This window comes from Apteryx rowi, unplaced genomic scaffold, assembly GCF_003343035.1.
Source record: "Apteryx rowi isolate R43461 unplaced genomic scaffold, aptRow1 scaffold_47, whole genome shotgun sequence".
NCBI lineage: Eukaryota > Metazoa > Chordata > Aves > Apterygiformes > Apterygidae > Apteryx > Apteryx rowi.
Window position 1 is genome coordinate 440,508 of NW_020450727.1, and position 22,185 is coordinate 462,692.

Genomic DNA, 22,185 nt, shown 5'->3' on the forward strand with positions numbered 1-22,185 from the left:
AAATTCTTAATACACCCACAATGCAAACCACATCATAGCCAAAAAGAATCCTTCTTCAGCACCTCCTTTTCTGTAAAATATATGACATAGCTGAAGCCATTTTGATTTTTTCCCCACTAGAAATTACGCATCTGACACACCTGCTGACTCATAAGGAAAATAATCACAGTATTAATTGCTTCTCCATATAAGCCACTTATTGATGATTAGACAACATACATAATTCTAAAATGCCATCTGGAACTAAGGAACGCCTGTCAGCATAAAACATTAAATACTGCATTCCTATGAAAACCATAGAAGCTGTAAGAGAAAAAGATCTTAGTTACTTTATATTATCAGTAATTATGTATACTTGGGAGATGGAGCTCTATAATACATTAATTTCAGTTTATGTAATTTGTCATGAAGTTAGTGGTATAAACCTTTTGTATTCAAATTTAAATTTGAATTTTAAATTGTCTGTAATGAGATTCTAAGCATTTATCCAGACATCACACACACATAATGATTGCCTTCCTAGTCTGATGATTTTTTTTTTTTTTTACATATCTCTCTATGTTGTACTATTTTCACAGACCCACTACATGGCATTTGTATTTTTAAGATCATTTTGGTTAAGTTCAGCTTGAAATATAATAACGATGGCACTGTTAAAGATATAGAGAAGTGCACTGGCTGAACTCAGAAGCTGTCAAGAACATATAGAAACTATCTTGAAAAAGACGATTAGCCTAAATGGTTAAAAAGTTGTTTTATGTAAATGGATACTACCCTGTTGTAGGAAGCAAATCACTGGTGGCTGCCATGTTCAGCCCTGTCCTCTAAAGTGTCCTTGAGCAGACACAGTCACACAAAATTGATTTAATGCACAATGTGTGTGCCCACAATTTAGATGCTACAATTCTTTTCTCTTTCCTGAGACAAGCACAGGAAAAAATCCCTTAGAATATTATTGTATTTTTAACTGTTTATATTATGTACCATCATATTTAACAATCTGCTGAGGAAGAAAGGACTGTGAATTTTATCTTTCAAATGGAATATAATTGCTTTTTCCATTCCACTAGCTACACTATCACATTGTTTTCCCCCCTGACTCACCGATTAAGGAAGACCCATCAAAAAACATTTATAATGTAATAAAGTACGGTCTATAAGATCTAAAGAACTATTTTTAAGTGTCCTTTTCATTGTCCTGTTTCCGTGATAATTTTCTGCAGCAATTGCTCCTAGTTAACACACAGCACATGCTCCTTTGGTCAGCTCCACTCCACATAGTGCAGGCTATGCAACAAAGTAGAAAGCAATTAGTTTTCATTCCAGATTTGTATCTTCCCCAGGGCTGCATGTCATATGCATAAGAACATCTTCCTCTGTCTCTTCTTCCCTGTTCTTTTCTCTCATTTTATAGCAAAACCCAGGATGCTTAATATGACTCAATAAAAAAATACCATCTTCTGCAATGCTGCTAAAAATTGCAGTAATCAGCAGCAGCTCTGAAGAACTGATTTACTGCTGACCTAAGACTGAACACACGTTTAATATAGTAATGCAGTTCCTTTAACATATAAACATAGATAATCATTGCAGGCATTAAATCTAAGCACATACTATTGCTGTAAATTTGATGAGACTAAACATTAATGGAAATGCAGACACAACTAAAACTAAGCAGTCTTAGAGACAAGGAAATGCTCACTAATACATATAATTCCTGTGTTCATCTATACTGAAGAGTCCTGTGCTGGTTATATACCAGCATGTATAATAGAGCCACTATGAACTGATGCATAAATGGATGCATAACCACTAAAGCAGATATTGATCCAGTATCTTCTTTCTTAGAATAGCCATTTTAGGTAGTCTCTAGATGCAAAACATTTCTTACATTTGCAAAGCAAATATGTTATTCTACTCTATCTATTCTTCTTAATGTATCTATGCATCTAAAGACAAAGCTATTTAAAGAAGATAAAACATAAAATCTAAGAATAATAACAATTTAATTTGTTGCAGTAGTACCTAGAAACCCCATTCCCCTCTCTCCTCTCTCCCATCAGAAAAGAGGACTCTGTTGTACTAACAGCTGCAGCAACAAAATAAAGTGGGGGAAGCAATTCCCACTGAAAAGGTTTGATAAACTTTTTGGAGCAATGGATTAATGTGCTATACAAATAATGAACTGTTAAATTCTTTCTGGATTCTAGTACCTGTTTTGAATTTAATTGCAGTTGTGCTTATCAGGTCTTATATGCCTTGAAGTAAAATTATCAGGAATGTCTAAATGACCTGAGCACCTTACAAAAACTGAGTGAGGTGCCTAGGGGTTGTGTTCCTTCTAATATTTTCAGGGGTGTTAAGATTCTCACAACTTTTTCCCTTCTTTCCTATCATATCTGCTGGATTTGTAAACTAATCTTCATTCAATTGCTAGTCTCAGCCAGACCTCCGAAAAACAGAAGACGGTATTCCTTGCTGCTAGTGTAAGGGATATGGAAGCTAGATGCCATCTGTATGACTGAGATTTTATTTCCTTTGCTTCATATTTTTCTTTACTACTTTGTCAAAAAATTAAACAGTGATGGAAGCAAGAACACCATAGATTTCAGGCTGGGGTGTGGTTATTTTTTCTTCTGTGGTTGTTATTTGAAAGTCTTATGTCATCTTAGTGTAGTCTCATTAGCTGAAACCCTCTGGTTTCACTTCATAGCAATGGCTATGTCAGCTATGGCAGAGAAGGCCAACAGCATGAAGATAGATGTGAACACTTTATCCAAAGCCCAAATGAGATTTATCTTTAGCTTGTCTGGATCCTCTCTTGGCCTAATGCCAGGTGAGGACAGATCTCGGATAATAGCATTATTTAGGTGAAGCTGGAAGTTAAACTTCTCTGGAATGGGCTTCCTGGACAGCAAATAAAAGTCAATTATGTTAATTGCAGGTTTCTTAATCAGCAGTAAGATATATTGGGTTTTACACTGGATAAGTTTCCCATCTCAAAGGACCTGTTTTCAGCTTCAGTTAGAAAAGATGATGTGTTTTCACATTTCTTTTGCTAGAAATAGGGTCAGTAAGGAAAATCATAGAAGGCAATCTCCTTGCAGCAGCTACTTATGCGGAAGAAGTAAGTGCAAAAAAGAAAAGAGGTCATGACCAACTTATCAGGACCTGTTTCAACACAGCTACAAGGCTGAGGAGAGAGGACTTTTTCACTTCCTTTACATCCACATGCTGTAGTCTGAAATCTGTATTCATTTACATACAAACGTGTCAAACATGATTCGAAATGTCTTCCTTTTTCTCACAAACTGTCACAGGAACAAGTAAATCCATGTAGGTAAAGCACTCAGTTTTTAGTGACAACAATCATAAGCTTCACACATGTTGTTTTTTTTAAAGGAAAAAAAAAGAAAAAGGAAGCTAGTGGAACTTTTACTGGTTGCAGTTGTAAGGTATTATATGGAAGAATGTCATTAGCCAGGTTCCCCCCAAATGTTAYGACTTTGATCTTCAAAACTCACCTCCTGAATTTCATCTCATAAACTCCACTGGAAATTGTAAGTCCTTCAACAAGCATCCAACACACTGCACATTACAAAATGCACTCCAGGTTAGAAAAATAAAAAGTAAATAAATTTATGACAGAATGGCCCAGGGTGACATACCACAACCTGGTTTTGAGTTCAGATTGTGCTTTTTGCACTGTGGGTGCAAAAACTTTCTGGCATTTAGCAAATCATTTGCATAAAAAATTAACCCTGAACATAAATATAGCAAAAGCTGCACATAAAATACAGTTTCTTCACCATATGGAAGTTGTTCTCTGCCAGATTTACCACCTGAATTTCCAGGCATTACCTAGGATCAAGCACCCCCCTTCCCTAGCCTCCATCGCAAGCCCACATGATCAATGATACATTAACTCCCTCTCTTAAAAGCATGGACGTAATCTTTAGTGATTCCTGCATTTCTCAGACCTATCAACAATATTTCAGTTCTATTTGGTGAACAAACCTTCTCTACAATCCTAGAATTATTCAAGGCAGCAGGGAGGCTGTTCCAAGACAGAGATATCCTAAACCCAGATTAATTCCATAAAACTTCAGGCATCTAAAYGAAGTTGCTTAAATTGGAGATGACACCCTCAGCTCTTCTAATAGTCAATGCAAAGAGATTGGCACTTCCAGAGGATGAGGAACATCTTAGATTGACTGTCACTGAAGATGGGCCAAAAATAGCTGAGACTTAGGAGAGTACTGCAAGGCTGTGTTATATATGCTCTGCTTATGACTATCTGGGGAGACAGGATAGTAGACTGGATGGACTGTTAGCTTCATTGCGATCATTCCCACGTAGCCAAACTCACCTCTGACCTTTCTTGTGAATTAGCACCTGAGAATGTGCCAGCAACGCCACCAATATTGTTGCTCTGCTAGTAGTGAAGGAAGCCTGACTGAATCAAATTCACTAAAATTTAAAAAAGAGCATGCTCCTTTTATCATTTTTATCCATTGCCAAGAGAAAATTATTGACTTAGAATACCATACAATTTTCTGTAGCGTGTTCAGAGATTAAATTGGACTGCTTTTGGTCCTTCAGAGTTTTCTTCTATAAGTTCTATTATCTTGCTCCAGAAAAAGAGATCGAACCATGGTCAAGAGCGATCAAAGCTCTCAAAATTGAAAGATGGATTTTTTTTTTTTTTTAATAGCAGAAACTAAATAACTGGCTTGATGACAACTGACGTTACATTTTTCTGACAAGTTTGGCTATCCTGGCAAAAAGGCATGGATTCAAACATAGGCTTTAGTCTGAAGAGTTCCCAAGTCACCTGTATCTTCAAGGGATGATATCAGCAGAAAATCCAGAAGGGATGACCCAGTATTTCCCCTCTACAAAGATTTAGGTTGATCTACATGGTTTGTTATCATGAGTGATTTTATCACAGCAATACTGCTTCTGCAATTGATGTGATTGAAAAAACAGAGATTTCTATCATTCAGAAAAATTCTGCTGTGCATGACTACACAGCTACTCTAACAGAAATTAAGAGACTTTTTGCGCTGCCTATGTAGTCACAACATAAGACAAGAAAACGCTTCATCTCGTAATTAGATAATGACATTCTAACTATCTTCTTTCTCACTTCATCTGCCTCAGGTGATCAGTAAGCCATGGTGATCTGGGATGACTATGCCAGAGAAGACAGGTAGAAGCCACTGTACTGACACAGAAAATAAAAAATAATGATGTCCTCCAAGCTGCTGATATTATGATCTGTTATCTGAAAGTTCAGAAGGTCTCATTAATTCACGAAGGGATTAAAAAGCAGTAAACAGTGAAGAAGCAGTGAAAAACTAAAAAAGAAAATGAAAAGCAGAAAAGAAATAAGTGAGATAATGAAATCAATAGTGTGCTCTGTGAAATAACACAGCAAACAAAACAGACTTCAGATCAAATTTGAAGTTAATTTGAAGTTGCTTTTGCATCATTTTTAAATATTACCTATGACAAATAAAGCAAGGGAATGAAATACTGCACTGGAAAGAGAATTTTTGTATCAAAGACTTCACTCAAAATATATTCAGAAAGTGATCATAACAGTGGACTAAATAATGATGGATTTGTATAGTTTAAAAGTCTAGACATATATATATAGATAGATTCAGGAATTTGAAACTTGCTGCCAAAGAATCACTGATAAGTATGAATTAAAAGCAGTAGTTCAACTGGTCCTTCTGCCTCTCAGAGATCTCAGAATTTGACTTGAACAAATTGCTTGTCTGTTGTAATCTGGAAGCTTTAAACATCATCACTTCCATGACCTTTTTGTTCTGGACCAGTCAAGATATTTGACAATGATAACAAGCTAAAAGTCAGAAACAACTGATATGATTTTAATAGCATGCTTTACATTAAAACCACAGAACATAACTTTTAGAAGGTAAAAGGGACAAATAGGACTGCAGAGTAGAAAGCAAATGTGAATATGGCATTATCAGATTATACGTGACTTATCAGTGCTTCTGTGTAAAAGGAATTTTATTGTTAGAAAAGAGATTTGCTATTTTCATTGTCAATATTCTGATAATGGCACAATTTATAGATCAGTGTGTAGCTGTAGGGAACAGCAAGGGTGGATACAGTGATCTCCATTAGAGCTTTGAAGGATATTATCTAACCTTTCCCCATGTTTATTTTAGGAATCTGGAAGCCTATCTGGTGATGGTGGTGGTAGCTATAACATTTGAAACAGAAGACCAATCAGGACTGCATTCCTGTTATAGTGGGAAAGCTTTTCCAAAACAACATTTTCCCCCGCCCTTTTCACAGGCATATTCTTTACCTGTTTACTCATGTATTTACTAGATCACTAGCATCACATTAAATTTGTCCTTTCAAACTCTATCTCCCTCTTCATCTAAATCTCTCTAGCTTTTAGTGTTTTGAGAAAATGGCAGAAATAATCAGATTTCAGGTTTTACTGGCCCCTTGTCAATAATGAAATTTTTGCAATATATTTGATTATTTGTATTGCACTACACTACTTTAAAGTAAAACAATTACTTACACAATGATGAGAAACAATATCCAGCAGATGCCCTTCACACCCCTCCTTGCCAAGACAACACCAACTTCTTTTATTAAAGAATGGATTTTTTTGTGGCGACCACAAAATAAGAAAGTCCTTATGATTTAAATATTACACTGTAAGCTACTTAGATCAGAGTCATTCATTTATTACAGGTTTGACCAGGCTTAGTACAACAGTACAATTGCATGATCTCAATGCAATTACTAAACAAATAATAATAATCTCCTGTTCTGTATTTGGTTTTAAATGCATCTTTGCTGGTAACTGCAAATTCTGCTAAATTGAGACTACCTTTGTTTTACTTAGTACTCTAATTAAATACAGATGTGTGTGCACATGCATGCATGGAGAAAGAGTAACAGTATCTGTGGGCTCCATTGACATACATGCTGTCCATAAATGTATGATGTGACAACCAATATTTCAAATAAGTTGTAATTTAAAAGACAAGTTATAGCAGGTGTACAAACAATAGGCAGTCTAGAGTTAAGAAGACTGGGCAACCTAAATATAATGGCATGTGCACACATTTAAATATAGTTACAACTGTAGCAATCATTAACAGGTTATACTTAACTTTATACATTACAAGAAAGAATTCGGAGAAGGAGTTTCAACAAAGACTGGGCACTGTAAGAGAAAGTGCACAAATGATTGCAAGGTGAATAGACAAGTAGGAAATCAAAGCTGATACTGCCACTAGAGCAAAGACAAAATTCAACTTTGTGATAAAATATCTCTCTTAGAAGGGAGAAGGCAAGTTGTCAAGCTTTTAAGGAAAGATGTTTGTATTTGAGAAGGTAAGTAAATAGATTTTAAAAAGCAACTGATGTAGCCAAAGTGATAAGCCAAGACGATATTAACAGCAGTAAGTGAAGCAAAGTTGTAAGTATTAAAGCCAGACTGAAAGATGAGATCACAACAGTCATGGTGTTGAGGCAAGCAGGCCTTCAACGTGAGTTATGGCTGTAAGGACAAACAGGAACCATCAGACTGCAGCTGCGTAGAGCAAGACGCAGCAGACACAGTCTGAATGTGGAGCTGAAGTAGGAGTCAGTCAGGGGTAGGATTAGAGGCGGATGCTTCTAAGACCACATCAGGAAAGAAAAAAAAGCCCAGGAATTGTTCCTGAGATAATTATAGTCAGATGACTGCTGAAGACCAAGAAAATATTCTGAAATAGGCTGAGTTAAATTGGAGGAGGGAAGACTACTAAAAATAAACTTTTGATGTCTTCATAAAGATGATGTTTATGGCTACATTATCCAAAGTTAGGGTGTAGAGGAAGATGCAAAGACTGAGGATGGAGTCCTGTGGGATCTAAACACACTTTTACATACAGAAAAAATAGCAGAGGGGAGAGGAAGACCTACCTAAGAAGAAACTGAGTCTGAAAAGAAAGTGAATCAACCAGGACAAAATGACAAATGCCTAAGAATAACAAAATTTAGTGAAGAATATAGCATAGCATCTCCAAGAGAGATGTCAGACGGAGTGGAGGAGAATAAAAGACTACCCTGGAATTCTTCCAGGATGGAGTCATTTGGAACATTAGTGAGACAAATTCCAGTGCAAAAGACAGAAACCAGAAGTAAGCATTCTAGAAAGGCATTGAAACAAAGGGTATGAAGACGACACTTGTGCAAAGCATGCTCAGGGGGTAGGGAGATGAAGGAAAGGATGAAGGATAGGATAATCTGGGGAAAAGAAACTTCTGAATGTGAAGGGGAGGGTTTTGGTTTTTGTTTCTTTTCACTTCTTAAAATGGAAAGGTGTATTTGTTGTGTAAGGGAAGGAATTCAAGTAGAGAGATAGAAATGAAAAAAGAAAAACAGCAGAAAGAAGTCAGAAGGTGGATTGCTATCCAGGGATAGGGTCATTGGAACAGGCCAAAAGACTAGAGAACAAAAGCTAGCATCTGTTTCAGAAAATGAGGAAGAAGCTTGAATTTTGACTTTATTTAAGAGGTTCACATGAGGAGAAGTGGAACAGATAAGCTGAATGGAGAACTACAGGATGAATAAAAAGTATGGAACAGGCAAAATTGCAAGCAAAGATACTCAGGACAGATGACAACAACGCCAGAGATTAAGAAGTGTAGAAAGACAGCAGAATCAAAAGATTTTCACCAGAGATACTCAGCAGTATCTCCGCAGCATGGCAGATGGCATTAGGAACTGAGAAAGTGGATACTGGGTGTCAGCCAGGACCATGAATTGTCATAAGGGTTTGAGAAGAACAAATAAAATAAAGCCTGGAGGAAATCAATATGCTGATAGAGGAAAGGCAAGTAGAGAGAAACAAAGGAAGTAAGAGCAGAAAAGAAGTGATCGAGACTGGCAAAACAGAAGTTTTACAAAGTTTAATTCTTGGAGTGAGAGAACGAAGATACTGAAAAAGTTCAAATAGTTAATACTGATGAACTAATGAACTCAGAGAGCACAGTACTTAGTGAAGGCTAAGACAAGTGTTGCAACTGATTTGGCAAATGGGCTACAGTTCAAATGAGAAATAACAGCACCAGGGCAGCTAGAGAGTTGGATGACCATCCATATGGAAACAAAAGTACGAGAAATCATGAAAGGAAGAGAATAAAGTTGCAATTCAAAGTCAGATAGGGAGATGGGGTAGGTAGAGTTGTGTTCATGGCAGATGATAAAAACGTTAGAATGGCAGGCGGGAAGAAAAAAGAGGAAGAGCTAGGAGGAAGCAGAGCTTAAAAACAAGATCACAGAAATGCCAACTTATCTGACACAAATTCTGAGTGGGTATTGTTAGAGCTAACAGTCTCCATAAAAAGGACCACTGAAGAGGTAGTATTAATAGACAAAGAGGGAACAAAGTTCTGTGGGCTGCAGGGAACAACAGCAGGTGAAAAGATAATAGCTATCTATGTTCTCGGAGACCACTAACATTGTAAAAACATCAAGAGAATAAAAGAAGAGCAGGTAACAGAGAATATGAGTTTTGCACCTGAGAAAAAAAAGAAAATGATAGGAATGACATAAAAATGAGGCTGAACCAGAGGCAGATGGAATTTAAGGCAAAAAGGAAAAGGCAGAGAAGATCAGAAAAAGTGTAATCTGGACATTGGTGGATAGGAGTATGAGAAGCATCAGAAAGAACAGAAATAAAGAAACAAAAATAAAACAATGAGAAATAGCAAAAGAAAGGAAACAGTAGCATCCTGACTGTTGCTCTTTCATATATCCTGACTCCTCTCTTGTCTGAAGCTGTTGCACACATTCTCAACGACATACATTTGTTGTTTTAACAAACTACATGTTGATTCAAAATGCTAGTTGATAAGGATGATTTGCTATGACATAGCTATATCAGGAAAAGATCTAATCCTGAAACAAACATCTTTTTTCTACTGCAGCTTACACTGCTTGCCAAGTCTATATAAGCTGTATCAATGAAGACATCCTATACTTGTACACTTTGAAACTGTATTAGAAGTACACACCAACATAAACTAATATATCTTCTGTAATGTAGAACTGGACTAATCTGAGCCTTATTCTCCCAGCAATATTCATTATATTGTTTTGTTTGCCAAATAACATGCCGATTGCTTTATTCTTATCACCATATAGTATACAAGAGAGTAAGGAACATCACTGGTTAAGGAATCTTCTCCATCCTTTGAATTAGAGGTATCTGGGCTCTTACAGAGGGAGTATTTGGGAGTTTTTTGAAGGAGCTTGTTTTGTTCTTTTAAGCCTCTTTTCCACTCCAAACATCACAGCTGATACCTCTGTATAAGGCAGGTATATTAGATGTCTACAAGAACGTGATTTGTATTCAGAGGCTGAATAGGGAAATTACTGTCTTTCCCAAAATAGCACTGTGGGTGGTGGTATTAAACGAAGACAGTTTGAGCCAGATTCAAAACACACAAAAATACATAGTTCTTCACACAGCATATAGATAAGCTATGGAACTCCTGTGGATACTAAATGTTTACATGATTTCAAGAAATGAGGGGACATGTTCAGGGAAGAGAAATCTATCACAGGTACTAAATCAAAAACACCATTTCTGGAACAGAAAGTCCTTTAGCCATAAACTGTGAGGTTCTGGAAGACCATCCAGGGTATCTATCACTGAACACTTGTCCCACTCTTACACATTTCACTAGGCTTTTGACCACTATAAGAGACAAGATACTGGGCTAGATGGACTCTTTGCTCTGGTCTAGCACAATTGTTTTCACATTCCTATTTTCCAGGGGCAGACTTGGCAACTGAGGTACCTGAAGGGGGTCTGCAGTCTCTTGCTGAGATTGATCAAGAGGTCCTCTGACAAGAGACTGGAAGTTATAAATATGCATCAATTCAAACTGAGCAGAGTTGCTCTAGGAGACTGATCAAGCGAAGAAAACCCTGCCTTCATTAACACGGACAGTTTCCCAACAGGAAGGTTATTGAGTGTAGGGTGTTTCTTGTCTTGCCAATGATGTGTACTCCCTGCTGTTTTATGAAAAGAGCAGTGCTGTTCCACAATTATCTGATACATCAGTATACATCACTATGTCTATCCCAAAAAGGTAAACTGCAGACTATGAGAGGAACATATCTGGCTGTAAACATGCTGGGAAGGCAGAAGCATCCATTATGAGGACAGCATCAGTTCCAGGGCTTAGCCAATTTATTTTATGGTATCTTCTGCTCAGGTCTCTATAGAAACATCTGCCAAAAGTCTCCAAAGCCAGAGAAAGAGCCTGACTCCATTTGTTGTGACTGAATACACAGCAAAAAAGAGTCTTCAGTTCACCTGGAGGATTTCTGTGCTACCCCTAGTGAAAGGTAAAGGTGCTGTTCTGTAAATTTCTGAATTAAATTAGAGATCTACAGGCGTGTTCAGTATAGCCAAGCAAAGACAGTAAAATCAAAAGGAAATTAAACTAGAGATTGATAATGACATACTTTTATGGACATAAAAGAAGCCAATGAGAAAAATAAAGTCTAAGCGATTACTAGGAAAATTTGTTTACAGATGATACAGACATTGCTAAAAATGTAAATTTAATCTCTGTCTCAGCAATTGCAAAGGTCGCTAAAAAGGCAACTATTTAGCACTACTTATCTGTTGAAGCAGGCAAGAAAAGGACACAGAGCATGTCCTAGATCTCTGCTGAGGTTGCTGCTACTGTAGATGTTCAGGGTGCGAGGCAATGCTAGTAATTACTTCTGACAGCACAGATTACATCTTTCACTGACATCCACAACAAATATGCATCTTTGGATTAAAAGTTAGATGGCTGAAACATTTCAGCACATCTGCACCCTAAAATCTAAAAAAACACTTGGGAAAAAGGAGGAGGAGAGCAGAAGGCAGACTAGGAAATAACCAAGTCCAGTGAGTCACTGCAAAGCACTAGCAGCAATGAGAAATTCACTCATGACTACCAGCAGAAGGACTGACAAAAGTACACTGAGATCTAGCAGAGGAGACAAGTCTGGCRTATACAACACAGCAACCAGTTACTGGAGAAAGAGGTTATCACTTCCTGAATAGAAGACAACTGCCAAGACAGTTTTTCATTTTCATTTCATCTGTGTTAGGTAAACTTTACTGGCAATATCCAGCCCCTGCAATAAACCCTGTGCCCTCGAAGTCACATTTTTGACACGTGACTTCATGGCACGACTACCATCCATAACTGATATTCTAAAGATAATATCTAATTACAGTTACCAGATACCTGAGCTTCACCTCTCAGTAGTAACCACAAAACTGGGTCTACACTTGCCACACAGAATAGAAGCATCCAGAAACAATTTTCAACACACACATATATATATAATACTACAAAAAGCATTATATTACTATCATTGTTACAAAACTATGGAATTATATTTTCCTTATGTATTAGATTTTTCTAATGATCATCCAATCTATTCCATTAAAAATGTTACATGGCAGTCAACATTAAGATAATACCARCTTCCACTTCCCTTATATGTTAAGGGTTACCCACATTTAAAATTTTAAGCGGTGATATATACAACTGCTGTTTGTCTTTTATTAGACACATAGACATGCACAAAGCCTAAAATTTTATATTCACCAAAATGCTTTCCAGGAACATGACTAGAAAAGTTAGGAAAAAATGGGGAGAAGAAAAGCAGAAACAGAAGTTTGAATTTTTTTTTTTCCAAATTTAAAGTATTTCTGATAGATTTAGCAGGAAAATGGAAAAAAAAACCCACCCAACAACCACAGCAATCCCAAATAACTTCAAAAAAGCTATGGCAAAAATCGTTTGTGAATAAAAGAGTGACAGCAGTTGGTATAACTGACCTGTGGCTGGCTAACTCTTGGACAGAAATCCCTCAAGCACAGTTAACCTCCTCACTTAATAAGCTTGACATCAGGCCTCAACCAAGCAAATTGCTATCTGCAAACAGACTCCATATCTGAATGGAATTGCTGATGTTGTCTGCTCAATTGCAGTTCCCCTTACTAATGCAAGGACAAGGTATTTTTCTATGGTTTCACTTGCAGGCTTCAGACATAACAGTGACTTCACTTTCACTGGAAAACCTTAATCGTAGTATTGGAGCATAAAAGTGATACTGCTTTTATTAGAATAGTTTACTTTGCATTAATGTGTCATACGCATATGGTTTCTTGCATGTATTTTAATGACTTTATGCATGTCTTTATCTTTAATAAACAGAATTTAAATAAGTGAACTCATTAGCATTACGTTATCAGGAGAGAAATGGATGGGGAGAAGTTACATGAGAAAAGATAGTCCTGTCTTGAATCATTGAAGTCTTCTACATATATTGTTTATCTAAGCAGTCTTGGCTGGGGAGGGAGACAATTTTAAAAACAAGAAAGTTTTACAATATCCCAACTCTCCCTAGTGTCACTTATGCCTGTTTTACATTTTCATTCAATGGACTCAGCTGAACATTTTGCATCAGCTGATGCTTGCTGCATCATTTGAGAGCCCTGTTAATGTTCTGAGGCTTCTCTAGAAATAAATAGGTAATTTTTGGTGAGTAGACTAGAAGTACAACTTATGAATCCCTGTAGCTTATCTTCCCCATAATTTACCACTTTTTTGATTACTGATATTGTATCAGATATCTTTTAATTCAGTTCTTTTAAAATTTGCTTAGCTTCAAAAAATTAAAGTTTAACCTGTCACTTTAGGAGTTATTCTCTCTTTATATGAATTGGGATTTGGGGACTTAGATACCATACAAAACATTCTAAAACAACAGGAGGTTTCATAACTAGAACAACTGCTATGCCTCAAATAAAGATATTTTCAAAGCTTTTCATTGACATAAAATTACCAAAAAATATTACTATTTATAACTTTCAGTGTGATCAGTTCTCAATTTTCAAGGATTTCTATCCAAAACTTTCCATATTTGATTGATGGACAATCTGAATTTCTTTCTCAGGTAACACAATTATTACCCTCTACTCAGCGCTAGTGAGACCGCATCTGGCTGTGTCCAGATCTGAGCTCCCCAATACAAGAGAGACATGGATGTACTGGAGCGAGTCCAGCAAAGGGCCACAAAAATGATTAAGGGATTGAAGCATCTCATACAAAGAAAGGCTGAGAGAGCTGGGACTGATAGGATAAGGCTCAGGAGGATCTTATCTGTGTGTATAAATACCTGATGGGGAGTGTAAAGAAGCCAGAGCTAGATGCTTCTCAGTGGTGCCCAGTGACAGGACAAGAGGCAATGGGCACAAACTAAAATATAGGAAATTCCCCTTAAACACAAGAAAAAACTTGTTTATGGTGAGGGTGGTCAAACACTGGAACAGGTTGCCCAGAGAAGTTGTGGAGTCTCTAGCCTGGGAGATATTCAGAACCAAACTGGGCATGGCCCTGAACAACCTGCTCTAGTTGACCCTGCTCTGAGCAGGGAGGTTGGACTAGATCTCCAGAGGCCCCTTCCAACCTCAACTATTCTGTGATTCTGTAATCATTTTAATTCTTACATTTTTTCCTTTAACAAAATGCATAAATTTTAATCTTTCCCTGCTTTAGTGTACTTAGTTTGCTAGTCTCTAAGTCTAAAATGATAAGTAGTCCAATAAAGGACTGCAACTCATTAAAACCCTGATTCAGGGACAAGACATTGCAGTGGTTAAGACACTGATATTAGAGTAGCAGCAAGCCAGGCTAAATTCATTGTTTTCTGTTTGATTTTCGGGAAGTCATTTAATTTATTTGGGGCAGTGCTCCCTTAACAAAATGGGAATAGTAGCATTTCCCCCATCTTATCGTCAGTCACATCTTGAATCTTTTTATGGTGCATATATTTCAGAAATGATTCAGGAAGGTGATGCTCTCCCTTTCAGGGTCACACTGAAAAATCAGCATGGCACAATGGAAAGCATTACATGGTTACTCTGTAGTTTGTATCGATTTCACTAATTACACAATCTATTGGAACTTACCAGAATTATGGATCAGCTTCTACTTAAGATTAGCTTTTACTGAGAGAAACTATCATGAAACAAAAGACCTTGATCACAGTAGTGAAAGAGCACTCATGTTAATGTTTGTTTTATTAACAAAAGCTAGCTTTTTGTTGAAAAGCTAACTAAGCAGAATAAATAAGAGCCTTGCAAAGAAAGAAGAAACTATATAAACAACTGGTATTCTGTTATTGACAAGGCTCATTATCAGAGCAGGTAAGAGAGGAGATAGGAATCACATTTGGGGCTGTTTCTTCCCCCCCCAAAATGCCAGTCTAAATGCACAAGACGTTCAAAAACATTTTATTTTACCACCTGAATCTGATTAGCTTCTGTACTACTCCCTCTTAGAAGTTCCCACTTTTACAGGAATTGACTGGAAATAAGTAGCACTGTAATTTAAATCCCTTACTTTGTTACTATGTTACTAAGTTACTATGACATTATTGCTATGACTTATCCACCTTTTCATTCTGTGTCCCAGCAAAACTCCTACAAATCTTTATTCAGAAAGATGAGATAGTGATATTCTTGAAATACTAAGACTGATAGATGTAGAGTCATTTGGCTACACGTTTTGTGACTTTATAGTTATCAATTACATATTTATGCTATCCTATGTTATGTTTAGGCTTTTATGGAATGCTTATACTAAGCCTTCCCTAATTCAGGTCATTAGGCCCAATGACTTGGTACATGAATTAAAGTGCTAATGGGAAGAATGTGACCAGAGAATAGGACCATCTTCTCCTGGGAGGAAGGACAATGTAGGATGATAGGACTTGAATTCCTTCAATTCACTCAGAAAGTATTTTTTACTTGTAGCCAGCTTTATTTTGCCCTTTATAAAAGTTTGGCCACAATCCCCCATTTGCCTTAGTGTTGCCACTTCCTTAAAAACTGGCACTATAAGGCATGAAAAGAAGTGGTAATGTGGAATGAGAATGGCAATCAATCATAAAAGCATGGGCATATATAACTATGCATGTGCGTGAGTATATAAGTTTAGGATTGGTAAATAAAACAAACATTGGGCTCCTCACTCAACTTGCTAGTTAACATGGTTCCTAAAACATCCATACAGTGCTTTGTCCCTTTACAAGATCTTTATCAGGTTCTGTAAATAAAAATGTTTCAAGACTGGGAAATATATACTCAGTGATGCTTATTCTTTATTCCTGGTGAAGGGGAACGGCATCGTTAGTTAGAGTGACCCTTCTTAACACAGCCTTTTTCCAATACCGATAATTGCAATCAAGTTGTTTTGAGGAGGGGAGGTACATTTTTGAAGAAGGCATTAACAAACTTGTTAAGTGATACCAACACACTGCCACTGGCTCCAAATTTGTGCTGGAATATCAGGAAGCATATTCTATACCTTTTGTTTTTTTAAACAAGCAAAATGGTTTCTATATGTTTAAGTTTTCCTATCACTTTAGTCTAGTTCCCAGCTCTCATGTATATCTCCACCTGGCTGCAATTCCTTATCTTAGGAATGAACTTTACCTCCTTAATATATTCCTTTGGGATATTATTCTCTACTCCTTCCAAATCAAGAAGGACCTATAATAGCAGAATGTCTTTTGAGTAAAAGAACATACTCAAGTGCTGCTCACATATAACAGTAATATTGTTTCAAAAAGTGGGGACACCCTGAATGGGCAGGTCCTCAATCAAACATTATTCTCTGTAGATACAGTTTCTATACTAAACTGACTACCACTGATGTCAAGGCTACTGCACTATTTGAAACTTATAATTAATGTTTCTTTGCAAAAAAATCCATAGAATACAGCTTGTAGCATTAATATATATGATTAAACAGAATCCAGGTCAAGCACATGGCATACTCCTAGTTTCCACTCATGAAAAATTCCATGGAGATCTAATTATTTTACCTGAGCAAAGGAGTCTTCAGGAACAACTTCAAAATATAGTTAAATCAAGATTTTAAAGCATAATTGAATAAGAAAAACAGAGAAGCTGGGGGTGGAGGGAGTGTTGGTCCTATTGAAAAGGCCATAGATACCCTGCAAAGCACCAAAATAACACAAAACCAATACTTTCAGGAATTTCATACCAATGCCAAGAAACAGAATGAACTCATTGTGACTAATACATTAAAAAACTGAAAATAAATTCTAACAGATTAAAGAGATCTTGTAGCAAGTGAAAGGTATAGTTAAACCATTCCAAACCTAATCAAGCTTAAGAGTAGGGCAGTCTTTCCCCATTATTAAGAAGAATGTAGGCTGGATAAGTAGACTGGGAAACCTATAAATTATGGCCAGTATCAGTAAGTACAACATTGTTTAAAAATATGTTTTTAATTAAAAATAAAAAGACAGCCATTTTTACTGAAGCAATTTCCTGCACATTTTGAAGTTTGGTCTTCTATGGTCTCCCACACACATACATTTCCAACAAAACATTACTAAACTATGGTAAAACCGGAATACATTTCTAAATGCAAAATCAAATCCATGTTTTACATGTTTACATTCCGAGGTGGAAACATAAAAATATTTTTAATCCTTGATCACTTAATCCTGTGCTTTGGGGTCAGGAAACACCAGTCACCCCTTGCCAAGCTGCAGTCCAGCTATATATGAATATTGTTGTTTGACAAGGGTAAAGCAAGCAACAGAAAAATTGCACATTACTTTCAGTCTTCAGCTAGGCTTTTAAAACACATAGCAAAATATGTTGCCATGGAAATGTTCTATAAAAACATCTAGAATCTGCTAAGATGGAGCTGAATATCGTTTGTGAAAATAAACTTTTCCTACAATTTCAAATATAATTGCTGTATGCTGCATTCAAGGGAAGCAAAATAGAACACTTTTCAGTGGTTATTATCTAGCATTTATAAAAATAACTAAAGTGATAACAGTATCTCCAATTCCATTTTTTACTCCATACATGAAATTAGGCCACTATCTTCCTATTTAAAATACCCATACACTTGCTTTCACTTACATAGCCTGACTCTTCTATCCATCCCCAGAATACATCAGATCCCAAAGTATCAGCCTTTCAATAAAGTTGACAATAGTTAAAAACCAAAAAGATGAGGGATACTTCAATAAAATGAATTTGCTTTTAAACAAACAGCATTCTGAATATTTAAGGTATTAATCTTCTCTTTTACAACCCATTAGTATTAGTGTCACTGAGTGTAATAATTAAAAAGGGGAGAGTTACCCTTGCCAAACTTTTGCTGTTATGTTCAGTGAGCTATTTTTAAAACTGATTTGAAATGAAACAAAAAAAAAAAAAATCCACTACTGCAAAATGAAGCAAGATCTGTGCCTGCAGAATAGCTCTGTCTTGTTACACAATGTGATATGTTGTTTTAAAYAACCTGCCACTTTAGGTAAACAGTTGCTTTGTATTGTGTTTCATAAGACAAATAAACACATTCACACAATAGTATTAATTGTGTCAAATAAATACAAAGCAAAATAAAATGCAATACTATCTTCTTGTTCTTTATCATTATATTTTACAGCAAAGGCATAACCTTTTGCTATGATTTAGTTAAAAGAAATTATACTCACAATAAAAACAGATTGAAAATATATATAGAATAACCTTACATTGTTCAAACAGAAATTAACAACAAATTAAATTTCCAAGGTATACACTGCTCTGCTTATGTAAACAGTCTACCCCATATATCCTGTAGCAAATCCAACATGAAGCAATTACACAGACAAAGAGATTGTAAATGACCTAAAACTGCAAAACAAACCCTTGTGTTAGAAATATTAGTATAAGCTATGAGGTCATACCTGATGACTTAGAGACTGTAATGTCTCACCGGTTCCAAGCTGCATAACCTTTCTATTTCCAGAAACCCCCAAAAACTGCATTTCCTGTCTTACAAAAGTGTATCACAGACCCATCTATCTTTCAGAATCCTCTGGGCTAGTGAAGAAAGCATTAACAGCCATTCTGTCCATCAGTAACTGCTGAAGTCATTACCCTCAAGATATCAGATCTTAAACATAGTTTCCTCCGTGCGATTACAGACATCCAATAGTCAAGGAGGCTGACACAGCTATATCACTGATGCTGCTAATGCCATCTGAAAACAGTAAGCTTACTGCTTAAAGCAATCCTGCATCATCCAAACAGAACAAGCCACATCCTTCAAGTCCTCACTTGCGTTTTGATAAAACCTAACACTGCCATTATAGATTTTGTTTTTAGCTCTGGTCAGCTAAAGGAGAAATTAGACATTATGCAACCAGCTTTGCRTTAACAAAAGAAAAACAGCAGATGAAGTGACATATCGAGGTTATCAAATTTTGCTTGCATGACCACTCCTCAACAAGCAATATCACCATTCAGAAGAAGCATCGCAGTGTGATCCAAAGGAAAATTACCGGAAAGAAATAATAAACAATCCACAAGCAGCAAGGCATTTAAACACCTCTGTGCTACTGAAACAGCTATTTTATGCAGCCTTATGAATCTTAGTCCCTATTAAATTAAAAACATTGCTTGCCTAAGTGTTTTTGGTGTTTATTTTCAAGAAACTGCTCGATCACTGCATTGTTTCCATTACTCCTTGCTAGCAGCCAGAAAACAGCATGCCTTGAAAATGTGCCAGTATTATGACAGTAAAAATGTGTTTTGATATCAAACAAAACAATCACGCATGATTTTTTTTCAGATATTAGAGACCTTTCCAGCTAACAAATGTACAGTATCCTCCTTAGTAATTTTTAAACAATTAAAATTACAAAGTAATAAACGGGCTTTTTATTAAAAACCATATTTGATGCAAGTGTAACATGGGATCAATGATTATAAATCAGCTGCTCCTGGATTAATACTAAAATGGGAACTGGTCTAGCAACAAACTCATGCAGACAAAAAATCATTTCTCAGAATTAAGAGGAACTAGTGCAACCGACAAACCTCCAAAGTTGTTATTTCATAACTTCCCTGAATCCTAGAGCCACATAAAAATTACTCACGTTGATACAGTGAGAAAGTCCTACTGGAACACTCAGTCCATCTCCCTAAACACACAGGAGGGGATCCGCAACACATTTTTTATTATATTGCTACTGGTTGAATTTTGTTTACAAACAAAACTTGGAAAAAAAAATCCCTAATGTAACTATATTTACTCAAATAGCTTGCATTTTACTCAAATGAATTTGGATATCCTTCTTTACTTTGAAATATAAGCAGAAGCTGAAACTAGAAGTTAATGGTTCTAAATTAATTCACCCAGATCCCATTTTGTTAGTTTAACATTATTATTATACAGTTGCAGTAATTGCTCTTGAGTAACTTACAGTTAATCAAGTTTGGCTTATAGTCATTCACATTATGACACTGAAAATAGTGAACTGGTATCTCCATGAATACTACATACAGGCACAGCTTGTTTTATTGCGCTTCACAGATATTGCATTTTTTACAAATTGAAGGTTTGTAGCAACCCTATATCGAGCAAGTCTATCGGCACCATTTTTCCAACAGCATCTGCTCACTTCATGTCTCTGTGTCACATTTTGGTAATTCTCACAATATTATAAACTTTTTCACTATTATATCTGTTATGGTGATCTTTGATGTTACTATTGTAATTGTTTTGGGGTGGCACGAACCGCGTCCCTATAAGACGGCAAACTTAATCGATAAACATTGTGTGTGTTCTGACTGCTCCACCGACCGGCCGTTCTCCCATCTCTCTCCCTCTCCTCGGGCTTCCCTATTCCCTGGGACACAGCAGTATTGAAATTAGGGCAATTAATAACCCTACAGTGGCCTCTAAGTGTTCAAGTGAAAGGAAGAGTTGCACGTCTCTCACTCGAAATCAAAAGCTAGAAATGATGAAGCTTTGTGAGGAAGGCCTGTTGAAAGCCGAGATAGGCCGAAAGCCAGGCAAGTAGCTAGGAAGTAACTGCAGATGTGGTGGAAATAGCAGGAGAACTAGAATTAGAAGTGGAGCCTAAAGATGTGACTGAATTGCTGCAATCTCATGATAAAACTTTAATGGATGAGGAGTTGCTTCTTATGGATGAGCAGAGTGGTTTCTTGAAATGGAATCTGCTCCTGGGGAAGATGCTGTGAACATTGTTGAAATGACAACAAAACATTTAAAATACTACAGAAACTTAGCTGATAAAACAGCGGCAGCATTCGAGAGGATTGACTCTAATTTTGAAAGAAGTTCTATTGTGGGTAAAATGCTATCAAACAGCATCGCATGCTACAGAGAAATCCTTCGTGAAAGGAAGAGTCAATCAATGCAGCAAGCTTCATTGCCGTCTTGTTTTAAGAAATTGCCACAGCCACCCCAGCCTTCAGCAACCACCACCCTGATCAGTCAGCAGCCATCAACATCGAGGCAAGACCCTCCATCAGCAAAAAGATTATGACTCGCTGAAGGCTCAGATGATGGTTAGCATTTTTTTTAACAATAAAGTATTTTTTAATTAAGGTATGTACATTGTTTTTTTAGACATAATGCTATTGCACACTTGATAGACTACAGTATAGTGTAAACATAACTTTTATATGCACCGGGAAACCAAAAAAATTTGTGTGACTCACTTCATCGCGATATTCGACTTATTGTGGTAGTCTGGAACCAAACCCACAATATCTCCAAGGTATGCCTGTATATCCCTTTAGAGGAAGAAACTGCTAWGAATTTTAATTTTTTCATCATATAGGCTGTGCTATTGCCTCAACAGAAGGACACTTCATCTATGGTGAAAGGTAACTGAACTAGCCACAGATTCCTACAGGGTCTCTGGTGATGTTTGCCTTGGTATGCAAAACTCCTGGCTGCTGTAGCCATCTTCAGTAACAGATGCTAATTAGGGAAGCCCTAGGAGGCTCTGAAGTGCACTAGGGAAACAGACCAGGCCAGACTTGACACTGCTTTTTTTTATTCTCTGAGAGAATACACCTAGAGGCATAACAACCCTGATACTGTCTTTTTAATGCTGATGATGGTGGCAGTCAGGGTGCCACTTCAATCATTGTGGATATTCTTGAAAGCTGCCACTTTCAAATTTCTTCCAGAATAATTCATGAATTCTCTTCCAATTGAAATCATTTTCTAAATCCATGTGCACAGGATATAAAAA

At 36.7% G+C, this 22,185-nt stretch overlaps 1 protein-coding gene across 1 annotated transcript in view; it reads right to left on the reverse strand.

The window, feature by feature from the left end:
* The window catches only part of SLC4A10 (solute carrier family 4 member 10), a 124,738-nt gene extending 105,799 nt beyond the window's left edge, over positions 1-18,939 (reverse strand). The window contains exon 1 of the mRNA XM_026077993.1: positions 18,859-18,939. Coding sequence (XP_025933778.1) covers positions 18,859-18,939 — 81 coding nt within the window. The remainder of the gene's footprint in view (positions 1-18,858) is intronic.
* Between the last annotated feature and the right edge of the window lie 3,246 nt (positions 18,940-22,185).